Source organism: Manis pentadactyla, chromosome 1 (assembly GCF_030020395.1).
Source record: "Manis pentadactyla isolate mManPen7 chromosome 1, mManPen7.hap1, whole genome shotgun sequence".
Lineage (NCBI taxonomy): Eukaryota > Metazoa > Chordata > Mammalia > Pholidota > Manidae > Manis > Manis pentadactyla.
The window spans coordinates 8,251,777-8,264,998 of NC_080019.1; the positions used below are offsets into that span (position 1 = coordinate 8,251,777).

Genomic DNA, 13,222 nt, shown 5'->3' on the forward strand with positions numbered 1-13,222 from the left:
CAGGGCTTAACCCTGAAGAATGATACACTGTAGGAGGAGGAGCAAATAATAAGCTCAGAGCCTTACAGTGCATTAGGAAAAGGCGTTTATACTCGTGTTAGTCAGATGAATTGCCCTTTTATGAGAGCACGATATGAGATTGTTTGAAATAAAATGGCTTATTTTATTTTTAAATAAACTGTTATAGGTTATCTTTAGTGTTTGGTTTATAAACATCTTCAGGAAAAGAAAAGAGGCTATATTAAGTGTTTATCATTGACTAGCTATGATATTTAAATAAAGTTGTCTTAGCTCTAAAGGCCAATGCTGTTAACATTTGAAAGCTGTTTTTAAAAATGCCTTTTTTACATTTTGAAAATCGAAAGTAATTAATGTAGTGAGGCCTGCTCCAATGCACTCTGTTAATATATAGTATTATATATGAGAAATAGTAGTTAATATATAGTTTGGATACTGAAATTCTAGTGTAAGGCATGAGAATACTGGCTATTAGTTTTCCAATGCTTCTATAACAGATTACCACAAATTTAGTGGCTTAAAACAACACAGATTAATCATCTTACAGTTCCATACATTAGAAGTACAGTGTGGTTCCCACTAGGCTAAAACCAAGGTGTCTGCAGGGCTGTATTCCTTCCTGGAGCTCCAGGGGATAAGCTGTGTCCTTCTCCAGGTCCTAGACGCTGCCCACATTCCTTGGCTTGTGATCCCTTCCCCCGTCTTCAAAGCCAGCACCATGGCCTGTCTCTGACGCCTCTTCCATAGTCACAGCCCCATCTGACCACAGCCCGCTCTGCTTTTAAGGATCAATGCGATGTCAGTGGGCCCATCTAGATAATCCATAATCTCCCCGTCTAAGATCCTTAATCACATCTGTGGTGTCCCTTTTGCCATACATGCTAACATTTCTGCACATTCTGGAGCCAAGGATCCTTGGGTAGGGTCGTTATTCTGCCTGCCACACTGTGTCTGTAATAGACCTACAGTGCTGTGCCTGAAGAGGCTTCTGGGTTTTCCTAGGAAGGAAGAAAATTTATCCTGCAATTTCTAGTCAGAATTCCTAGGTTTTTCTACAGTTTTCCATAGTTACCATGTGATAAGTATATGAGAAAGAAAAAAAGAGATATCAGCATGCCTTGGGAATAGTACAGGATCCAAGCAAGCTGTGTTGCCATGTTCTGACCCAGGTTCCTTGGAGTACCATGGATTATTAGAAAGATTGTCGCTTTAGAATGTAGGTGTTATGATTAAGTACTGGTGTTTATTATTTATCTACCTGCACATATTCCTTCTGGGGGTTCTGCTAAAACGGGATGAGTAGGTTCATTTAAAATATAGCATTCAAATGGAGAACTCCAGAAGCGCTCTCCTGAGTTTATGTTCTGCTAACAGGAGGCAAGCTAGTGCATAGATTTCAACATTCAATTTGAGCTAGAAGTGAGTTAGCTTTGTGTTGTGAGTGAAAGAAAAATTAGCAACTCCCTCAGTGTGGGGAAGTGTTTAGAATTTTGAGTGATGCAGGATTGAGAGGAGTTTATTCGTTTTTGTTTGTAGTGTGAGTGAAGAAAAATTTCGAAACATGCCGTCTTGTGCCCTTTATAGATCTAACATAATTTTGTTTAGAAACATATTGTATGTTATGAATATAATGTCATTTAATTTAGTTAGAAAATTTAATAAGAAAGAATAGCTGACATTTTTGGACCCTTGCCATCCGTCAAACCCTATACTCTGCTTTACTACATTATCGCATTTAATCCTAACAGTAGCCACATGAGGCAGATATTTTTATTTGCATTTTGTAGAAGAGGAAACTGACAAGCAGTCAGGTTACTTGCCCAAAATCACATAGCTGGTCTTAGTCTGATTCTCAAGCTCACACATCTGTCACCACAATGTTCTGTTCAGTGTTCCTATAGTATTTCATATAAATCAAGTAATTTATAGATGTCATAGTTTACCTTCAAATACATTACGTTTGTGTTTCAGGTTAAACTGTACGCTACTAAAATTTAGGGGTTTTGTGTTGATTTTACTAGTTTATAAAGTTGCAAGCATTTAACAAAGCAACCCATCCCCTAAAACACAGTTTTCATATCTTCTGGGTTTTCTTTTGTAGTGTCAGCAATATATAAAATGCTGGATAAGCTGAGGGGGAAAAAAATCCTCATTGTTATTGAATGAAATTTTTGCTTCAAAAGCTTAATCAGTACCATTTCTTAAGCTGTCATTAGTCAGTGATATTTTTCCACTTGTTTTTTAAGACATAAATTTTTATCCCACATCACAGGTAGAGTAAAAGGAAAATGTAAGTGGAATAAATTGAAAAATCACTTTTCTGATCCATGTTTTTATACAATTTCATCTATAGTCCTTTATTTTTAATAAGTTATCATGGGTCTCAGAAAACCAAAAACAGTTATGTTTATTTCTGTGAACCATATGCCACAAAAACAGCTTAGTTTCATAGGCTGCAGAATGTAGACAAACATGAGGCAAGGCTGTCACGCGATGCAGTGTGTCAAGGGTTTGCTTGGCATATCCAGAGCAGCTGTTTGCGTGCCCCCGTCTCGAGGTTTTGTTTACTTCCAACAAGCTCCACGCTTCTGACGTATTTTATAATCTGTTTTGATACGTTTGTAATGCTAGTGTCACTTTAATCTCTGCCTTTGAGTCTTCCACCCCAGTGGTTGAATGTTACGCCTACACATCTTCTCATTCTGCAGCCTTCCACTTGGCTTCTGATAGTAAAAAGTCCTTTATTTAAGGAGTGTCCACTTCAGTTGTGTGATTGCATGAGCATTCATTTGAATCTTCCAGGGGTTCTACAGATAAACCAGAAGATATTCTTGCCCTGTACAGTATACCTGGTGCTTCCAGATGATTTCAGTGAAGAGATGACTTACCAGTCTTGTACCCAGAAGATACCCAACCTCTTTCCAATTCTCAAACCATTATTTAGACTGTAGACTTCTTTCTATTTTCAACCTTTTGAACAAGAATGACAGTGTTTCATTACTAATTTCTACTGAGAGAAAAATGGATGGAATTGCCATTGTATAATTCAGGTTCTTTGAGCTCTAGTCAGGACCATGTCCATCAGCCTTCAGCTCAAACAGGAACAAAGAACAACGCAGAGCCCACCACACAGAAGGCACCAACCTCCTTCTCAGGATAAAAGAGCTGCTGCCCTTGGAGACAGAAATCCACCTTGTTTTTGCAAATGAACGTTTTGCTCCTTGTCCCTGGTGTGCAGGAATTGTAATGACCTCATCATGTAAACAAGTCTATGTAAAGATCATCCCTTAGGTAGTCTTTAAAAATGTTTGGGTTGTTGGGAGGGTACCACAGTGTGAAGGCTAGATAGTGGCAGTATATTAACACCCTCTGTTAACCATTTTACTCAGTAAACAATAACGAACATTTCTCCTTCCTTAGGCTTCACATATTCTCACCCATCTTGGTCGTTAGCTCTTCAAACAGTTTTGTAGCTCACACTTGCCCTGTCAACCTAGGATCTAATGGGATTTTAGCTTGGAGAAACTTTGTATAGGGTTAGATGTCGGGAGGAAGTGTTACATATCATTTCCTTTCTGTGCCTGCTATGCCAGAAGCTATACACAGAACGAGAGAAGATAGTGGAAGAGACTTAATACTGGTTTTGAAAGTAGTTGGAGTCTTAGAGGTGACTTTGCCTGGAGAGTTGGAGAAGCAGAATAGCTTCTAGTCAGTCTACATTTGGTTTTTGAGAGCGAGTGAGCGAGCCTTTGGGGAAGTCCTTCGGGCGGGGGCCTGTGGGTGTCCGGTGGGCTCCGTCACTTACTGGCATGTGCTGGGCAAGAGCGCCCGCGGCTCCCGGCGGCGTGTCGTCGTCATGTTTCCTCCCAGTAGCTGAATTTGTGGTTGCATCCAAGTGAAAGCTTACCTGCTCTATTAAAACACAGGTGTTATATGGTCTCACTTTCCTTTGTCTCTTTGTGTATTTTTAATAGAACTGTTTGCATAGCTATTGCCGAATAGGTCTTATTTCTCCTCATAAGCTCTTTGGGGGCTGGGCTTTTTCTTATTCTTCATTTTCTGTTTTCTTCCCATCCCATCCTCTTCCCCAGGAGTAGCAGTCTTATACATCATGGATATTTAGTAAATACTTGTTGAATCTCGTAGGTCTCTCTTCTCCACTTTGTATGCGGCTTCTTGCTGATCACACTGTGCTCGCTCACGCAGTAGGGAGTCTAATCGGGCCGCACACATCCAGCTTGAGTCCACCCTCCTTGGCTTTCAGACTTTCCACCTGAGTTGGTTTGATTGAGTGTGAAATGTCACTGTGAGTTCCGTCTCTTTGCCCGCGTTCGTACCGTTGTCCGGTTCTGTCCCGCTTGCTTAGCCTACTCACCTCTGAGGCTCCGTTCGGGTTCCCCCTCATCTGAGAAGCGGCCTCCAGCAACCCTGCCTGCACCGAAGCGTTTCCTCTTTTCAATTCCTGGAACAACACAGTCTGGGCAGCGTGCTTCAGCTATGAGTCACATCTGCTCTTTGCCGTAGATGAATTTCCTCCTCTGCATAATGAAGAGGTGACATGAAGTGAGAGTGAGCAAGCACTTCATGAAGTGCTGTGCATATCTTATTTACTGTTCATAGATATTCATCCTTTTTTTTGTTGCGTTCTCCTTGAGGGCAGAGCTTAGATGTTTTTCAAAAGACCCTCAGCAATGCTAGGTTGGTAAATACTCGTGAAATAGTTCCTGGCTGGATAACCTTATTTTAAATGGGCTTTTTTTTCTTCCAGGAGTTACTCGTCACTCATGAAAGTTGAGAATATGTCTTCGAATCAGGTATGCTCAAGTTATTTGATCTAATGTTGTGCCTTGAAATCACTCACGAGGAGTTTTAAATAACTGACCCTACCAGCCAGTATTGATTCACATACTGCAGGTGGCTTGATGTGACTGGGCAGCTGTAACAGAGGTGGGCACTGCCCGGCCTTGCCCCTCTGCCTCCCTGTGGAATCTCTCACGTGTTTGTTTTTAAGTAGGTCGCCTCCAGAAAGAGGTCGTCTACCTCGTCCATTGTGAGTGCGGGTCTATGAGTATTTACAGGACTTCCTCATTCCTCATTTCCCTCTTTTCTAGTTGCAGGCATGCAAAGGTGCCTTTATTAATGTTCAATATTAATGCAGCTGTAGATTCTGTACAATAGTTGAGTGAGAACAAAATTATAGCCTTCAATTAAAAAAATTAAACCAAAGTATTAACCCTAAGATCTTACCCATGATCTGAGTGACAGCATTCGTTGTGTTCATTCCTGAGGGCCTAAGGTAGATGTGGTGATCCATGTTATAGCACTGAAAGGATCTTAACATCAGTATCTTTTTATTGGAACTATGTCATGGACTTACTGTTTATGAGAACTGTCTTTATCAGATTTTGCTTTGAAGTGTCTGGAGATAGCACAATTTAGGTATTATTAAATAGTCATTACAGAAAGTTGAAACTTGGTGGATGTATTTCCTATATTGTGTGTTTTATAGGATAGTTTACAAATATATACTTTACATCTGTGTTGTCCAGTACACTAGGCACTAATTGTATGTGGTTGTTTAAACTTAAATTAATTAAAACTAAATTAAATCACAAAATTCAGTTCCTCAGTCATACAAGCTGTGTGTGGCTGCTGTTTACTATGTTAGATAGTACAGAAAGAGAGCATTTCCAGCATTGCAGAAACTACTACCTAAGAGCACTGCTTTAGATGCTGGAAAAATGGCAGGATTTAAAGCCCCCTAAAGGTCATCTAGTCAAACCCCATACTTGGTGCATGAATTGGAATTGTTAATAGGGTTTTAGACCTTTTTCATATCTATACGTTCTTCAAAAAATGAATAAGAACAATATCCTTATTCCTTTCTCTGTGAAGAACTAAATTTCTGAAGCTCCTTTACAAGTCAGAGATGTATCTTTATAATTTACTCCTGAAAAATTCGAGAGTAACATTATGTGGTTAAATAGAGCCTTGACTTTGAAGTTCAGAGACTTAAGCTGTCATTTACTAATTGGATAAGCCTAATGAAGTTATTTAACCTCTCTGAGGGTCTATTCATCAGCACTGAAAAGGAGACATATTACCTCAGGAGGCTGTCCAAAAATTTAAATAAGGGCATATATGTGAGAGGTCTTCCTTGACTTCATCACTCTGTGACTACAGCTGGTCATTATTATTTCTTATCTATATAGTCCTTATTGTCTATTTTCCCACAAAGTATCGGTATCAAAAGATGAGGTGTATTTAATCCCTTCTGAAAACTATTCTTAGATTTCATGAAACTTACAAAAAAGCTTAATAGTTTAACAGAAATTGTTGACATACCCTAAAACAAATGTCTTTTTGTATTTGCTCTTATTGAAGTTTTGTGTTATTTACAGACGACTTTCAAGCAGAAATCTGGTGCCTGTGTTATGTTAGAACCTTTGACATTTTCATTCCCGTCATTACAGATTTTTAAAGTAGGGATGTTGTCCTGGAATTAAGCAATAAACACACACGTATACATGCACATATATATACAAACACCATCTTACCAGTGACAATGTTAAGAGTTCCAGTATTAGGAAATCCCATTTGCATGTCAAATGATCCCTAGCTCTCATGCTTTTCCTTCCTTCCTCGTGCTTACTACCCCTGTTCCTAAGCTCCAGGTCTGAATCAGGTTCAAGTTTCCAAGGAAGTTTTGCACTGGGTGTTTTTATTATCGTTCTCAAAGTGGTAGGACCCTTAGAACCTTTTCCTGTACTGCAAAGGAACAGGCTTTGGTTCTCCTTGTAACTGTTCTGCTAAGGAGTTCTAGACCTTTTATGATCCCATTGGCAGCATGATTAGTTGATTTTCAGTTACAGGTTGGTGTTTATATAAAATAGGACTTATTTTTAAGTTCATCAGGAAAAGCATTATTCTTCTAGTCTGAAGTTGGTTTTAATTTTGAGTTTTTGCTCTGCTATTTAGAGTAATTCTCTCCAATCTATAATTTCTTTCTGATCTTTCTAAATTTGGTCACAGAATCATAAACAATTACTTTTAATATTTTATTGGCTTCAAAAAAACCTATTCTGCTATATTGAAAATACTGACTCTTAAAGAGAATCTAAAACATAAAAATTGTCCAAATAATATTTTGGATCTCAGATATATATTTACAAGTTACAGTAATCCCACAATGCAGATCCCCAGGCACATGGGAACTCTTGGCAAATCTAACTCACAGCCTCCGTAGGGAGTGAGGCCCTTCTGTTGTCAGCAGCCCACATTACCTTAGTGAGTTTTTCATCCTCAGTGTTTGGAATATAAAGCTGATGTATCTTCAGAGATATATGCTATGACCCTTTCGACATCTAGTCCTGTTATCTCAGTTTAGGCCTCCGGGGTAGGCATGGTTCTGGTGCTTGAATAGAATCTGGTGCTTATACAGTTACCTAAGGCATTTTTATTGTGGTCTCCGTTCATTGTCCTTATTAAAGAGATGCACAGGAACTCCTGAATGAAAGGAGATAAATCAGACTTCACAGAAACAATTGTTTTCTACCTGTATTTCCTGTTTCCCTGCCTATCTTCAGTAAGAGCTGTTAAGAAGGAGAAAAGCATATACACCTGTGAGCCTAAGTCCTCCCCTTTCTCTAGTAACTCAGGTATCAAGCAGTGGAAAAGGGATAGAAGCCGAAACAAGTGACATTCTCAGGTCATGACATTTTCAAGCAAATAAATATACCAGAACTTACACTGTTAGTGAATGCTGGCATTCTGAGCAGTCCTCTTAGGGCATGCAGTGGCTCGGAAACGAGTCCGGGGCTCTACTTTTGTACTTAGTCTTACGTAGAACTTGTGAATAAGCCACACGGTAAAATTACACTGTATACCATCATGTAAGGTTCTTTATCAAAGACTTGGCAAACCAGCTAACTTGGTAACTGGCCTATGGCTTCCTAGTGACATTTCTCATATTAAAAAAAAAAAGCCTCTTGTGAAGTCACAAATATGTGACAACCTTGAGGCTCTATATAATGGAATTTAGGCCAAAAATACTTTCACATGTTGGAAACATTGTTGACGTAAGGATATTGAGGGAGTATTTGTTTGGTTTCATATTATGCTATATTTGTTGAAGGAGCTGTAATATTTTCTTTTAGTGACACTTGCTGCATCCTATACTAAGTCACTTGGGCCTTCTTTCATGATTTGGGAGTCGCTGGTCTCTTAACTGTGTATTGCAGGCCATGTTTTGATGCCGTAGAGGAGACAGCTGCTAATCCAGCTATTCTAAACAATCAACAATTTAAGATGGAGAAGAAATGATAAGTGAATTTAATTATAAATTACTTTTTACTCTAACCTCTCCAATTAGGCATAAGGAGGCTTGTTACTTAAGACTAACTGTAAATTTTTTAAATGGAGTTACTTATTTTGAAGGCTCTTATGGTTTCACTTTTTTCTCTCCTACAGGATGGCAATGATTCAGATGAATTCATGTGAATGGAGAAAAGAACCTTTTAAAGATGTGAATTTAGGGACAGTTGGAGGCACTTTGATTTCATCTGTTTTCTGAGTTATAAAAAACAAGCAACCAAAATTCTACCTTCATTCTACACAAATATTACCAACGTTGGAGTTTAAAAAATAATAGTGCCCTTTTTTGCTGACAGAAAAGGATCAGACATATGAAATATAGTTGGACTTGAGGACAGCCTCTAATTGAGGAAAATGAAAATATTTTTGCCAGAACATGTCTTGATACCTCATCAAAGTTGGCTGCCTTTGTTCTTGGGATAGACTTTAGAAGGAACCAGCTCTGAAAAGTATTGCTATTACTGTGGTCTGTCCCTGAAAACAGATGTCTTAAAAAGCTTTTCATATTCTTAAAATAGCTTCACTTAAGAAGAATGTACTAGTGAGCAATATATATGAATGTTCCCCTCACGTCAGATTTCCTGATTAGAAAAAAAAAGCCTATGGGTTTTTTAATTAATAGTGATATTTTCAGAAGAGTGCTGGCTTCAGTATTTACGTTCCATTGTGTCGTCTGGGTCTGTCAGCAGATTCATCCTCCACTCTCGGCCTGTCTTAGCTTCCGCGTTCTACGTCCTTGCTTCCTCCGAGCGAGGGCCTCTGCCTGGGTAGTTGCCTCACTTAAACAGTCAGTGTTAATCAAGCTGGGGCTTTATAGCAGCTTTGACCTGAGCACCAGGCGTCCCACGTCACATACCCGACAGCCTCCAGGTTCTGGGATCCGTTTCCTCGGCGCTGAGGGAGAAATAGGCAGGGATGCTCTGTGCCTCCTCCTGAGGATGTAGTACGCCTGGTTTTTGTCGTGGGATGTAGCATAAAGCAAAAGTCCACACTGTAATTATGATCTTAGAAAGCATTAAGCATTTCACTAACCAGCCAAGTAACTTATTTCTTTATCTTGAAATAATATTTATTTTTGACTTGTAACCCCAGAATTCAGATTTCTTAGTTGTAGGCCCAGTAACCTAATATGTAACAATACTTCTTATCTTCTGAACCACCTGCTCTCCAGTGCAATTTGGAACAGAAGATGTATTTTCATTGCAGCATATAAGGCAACCCCTGTAGAAAGACAAAAACAAAGAAAGGGAAAGAGAACAAAGCCTGCAGGTCAGGAAGCGTACAAGTTCACATTTTAACCACACCCAGAACTCTACATGTAGCATTCTTATTCTTAACTTTATTCTAACCCAGCAAAAATGTATCTCCCCCAACAAATATGCTACCTGTAATAGCACTTTGGAACTGTTGGTAAAACCAAAAGACTTCATTGTTTCTGTTTATCCCATATTGGTGTATGGGGTTGAACTGGAAAATTCCCTGAGGTGTAACTCAGCCAAATCTTGAGAGGGGGGAATAGGAGGTGACTCCAGACATCAGTGAGTATGTGTGTGTATGCGTGTGTGTATAATGATATTCAGCCTGGAGTTCTGGAATTTAAAAATGTAATAATAAAGATTCACTTTTTTATTTGGAAGGATATTGACATATGAATTCTTAGAATTTGCTTGTTACCCCATTCACACACTGATTTTGAGGGTAATATGGCTGGAATAAACTCCATCTATCATAGGCTCCATCTGGTAGGTTCTACATGGGTGTATCTTCCTCTCTCACTGGTGAGTGCGTCTCCCCTGGATACCCACAGGGTCAAAGTGAGTGACATTTCCCAGAAACACTTGATTGGGTGAGAGTTAGTAGCTGTGATTCTCAGTAAGATGTCCCTCCTGCCGTTTCGGTGGCACTTCTTTAACACTTAGCCAGACGTCCGCAGTGGGAGACCTTGTCTCCAGCACCTCCCATGTCCCCTCAGCCTCTGAAGGTCCTCTGCGCCCCACATTGCATTTACAGACAGAGCTTTTGAAGAATGCATCTATTTGTACTGTATGTGCGAGATCCTCAGCTTATTCTGGTTTAAAATGTCAAGGCCTACCTCTCTTCAGTTCTGAGTTCAGTTCCTAGCTCTCAAACCCTTTCCGCTGCTCTGTGCTGATCTCCCCCTCCTCTGCCTGAGTGCTGGGTAGTCTGCCCACCGCCCCACTCCCAGGGTCCCAGGGAAAGCTGGACACTTTCAAGGGCATTGGTTCATTGCCAACAGAACATCTCATCTCTTGCTTGTGGCATGTTTCCTAAAGTTCTGATAGGAAAATTCCAAATTGTTGGGATTTTTATGAACTGTGCCCTTGACCAAATCCACGTACCCTGAGGCTTTCTCTTTCCCACTCTGCCTCCAGTTTCCCCACTGTTTGAGCTGTGTGCTGATGAGGTTCACCTTGTCATTTACTTCACTTCACAGTCTTTGTTATATTCCTGTAGCTTTAGAACTCGTTTCTTACCCACCTCGTTGATCTGGGGCCACAATCTTTGGGTAGGGGAGCTTGGTCACCGTGCCTATGCTGGCACAGATGTTGGTAAGTTTACCAGTACAGGAAGTTTTAGCTTTAGCAGGCGACAGGTTCAGTTGAACCCCTTCAGTGTCTTTTGTTTGTTTGTTGTATTGTCGAAGCATGGGTTTTGGTAAGCTTGTAACTGTTCAGTGCCTCTGGTCCTGCTGCACAGGAAGGAAGGTGTGAGCCACACATACTGCACGATGAGATACAGAGAGTTCAGTCCCAACCTCCAGTTTAAGACCACAGTGCTTGCGTATGTGTGAGAGGGGGAGCTCTTGTTTTCTGGGCTGGAACAGGTTATGGGAAAAACTGAGCAGAATGGAGAAATGGACACTCCCAGTTTTTCCTAAGCTGTGATACTAAAGCCTGCTTCTCCTGTGTTTGATTTGAAGCACAGCATTGTGAATAGCAAATCCCGTACTCAGAATGATCATAGTAGAGTGAGTGGGCAACCTTTTGATGTTAAAGTAGGCTGTAAAGCAATCAAACTATAAACAAAAGTGTAAAATTAGAGACCTGAATGCCAAGCTAGATGTCAGTCCCAACCCATCTAATTCCAGCGAGTATGTGACAGCTCAGAAGTGAAGGCCCCAGTGCTGGTGCCCGAGCACACAAACATTCAAGGCTCTCCCAGAGTTCTCTGCCGGGCACACGTGGGCCCAGCAGAGGGCAAGAGACTTTTATGTGCATTATTATCATTTCACAAATGAGATGATGCCAACCACATATTCCTCCTGTCCTGCATGAATGATGTGTAAAATATAATAAAAGCCTATAATTTGAGTAGAACCAAGTCTGTGGGGGGGATCTCACTTTTCCCCTCCAAGACTCCGTCTCACTGAGGGTAAGTACATGCATACTGTAGGCAAGTAGGAAAAAGGAGGTTCTTGACTACCTGGGATGGTGGTCAACCAGTTTTGCTCTTTAGCAGGAGGAAAAAAAATAAAAGGGGAGATTGCCCAAGAATTCCAAGGTGAGAACTGATGAACCCATAACTCAAGGGCTGTGATGTTCGAGCCTAATATTTGAAGTTTATAACTTGATTCCCTGCCCCGCCCCGAGATTCCCACGGGTCTGCCTGAGATCTTAACGGGGACGTGGCTGCACATGTAAAGACCTGCTGGGAAGGTATCATTGATGAATGTGGTGGCTCTGGACCAGCACTGTTCATAGATTCACCCCTTCGGTGGTAGTGCTTATTCTAACGTTACTCGGTGTATTTTGAGAGGTTTGAGATAAAGGGAACCACACAAATACCCAAGTTTCTGCCCCAGCTGTGAACACTATTTGAATTCTTCAATTTTTATTGGAGGACATGTGGATTGTATGTCCCACTAGCCAAGGCAGTACCTGCATCCTTTTCAGTTTTAACTGCCTTGGCTACTAAAACTCTTGAGATTTCATTGTTTGGGTCAGTTAACCTACATGGGAATGAAGGTTGAAACCAGAAATTTCATATAGAAAAATATGGAGAGCCATGTGTATACTTGGTGGACTCGGGAGTACACTGAAAGTATAAATATCTGTCTAACACCCTGTATCAACCATGGTTTATCATCGGGATACACATAGCTGGTCTCTGTCTCACACTGATTGTTCTGTCCTTCCAATTTCATGGCATCAGTTATTGGAAGAACGCTGAGCTTCCCACCTTGGTAGTCGCACCATAGCCAAATGCAGGAAGAATCAGGTCTGTGCTATCGGTATGCACCTATGTCACTGACTTGGCATTTTCTGCCCTTGTTGACAGCCAGGGAGGAAATGCTCACCCTAGAAATCCCATGGAGCTTTTGCTAGTTCCCAAACCTGGTGAGTGGGTGTCAATATTTTAAGGCTGAGAAAAGAAGGGATTCTCCAAAGTCAGCATTAGCATTCATTTCCACATCAGCCTCATCCTGTAACCATGCAGTAAAAATATAAGACTGACGGCCCGATGCTTCACATCCTGCCTAGATGAGACCTTAGCTGCCTGCACTCCTGCTGTTATTTTGGTGTCTGCCTCAGCAGTTTGCCCTGTGTGCAGAAGGCTAACATTTGCTTCTGATTTCTAGGATATGCTTGTGAGAATAGGATATATCAGGTGTTAGAGGCTGGCCTGTCGGTCTTGAACCTTTTTAGCTCCTTGGTCAAATCTAAGGTCAACAGGTCAAAATTACAGACTGAAAAAGGTAAAAAAAAAAAAAAAAATTAGTGCCCTTTTATCCAGCTCAGCCTCATCAAGGTTATCTTCAGTTGTGAGGCCCTTGGCTTCATTACATTATATTATATTAAAATTACATTAA

General features: G+C 40.6%; 1 protein-coding gene across 1 annotated transcript in view; it reads left to right on the forward strand.

Moving 5' to 3' along the window:
- CCDC25 (coiled-coil domain containing 25) overlaps nt 1–10,027 on the forward strand; it is a 32,987-nt gene extending 22,960 nt beyond the window's left edge. The window contains exons 8-9 of the mRNA XM_036888955.2: nt 4,787–4,832; nt 8,488–10,027. Coding sequence (XP_036744850.1) covers nt 4,787–4,832; nt 8,488–8,517 — 76 coding nt within the window. The 3' untranslated portion in view covers nt 8,518–10,027. The remainder of the gene's footprint in view (nt 1–4,786; nt 4,833–8,487) is intronic.
- The last annotated feature ends 3,195 nt before the right edge of the window (nt 10,028–13,222 follow it).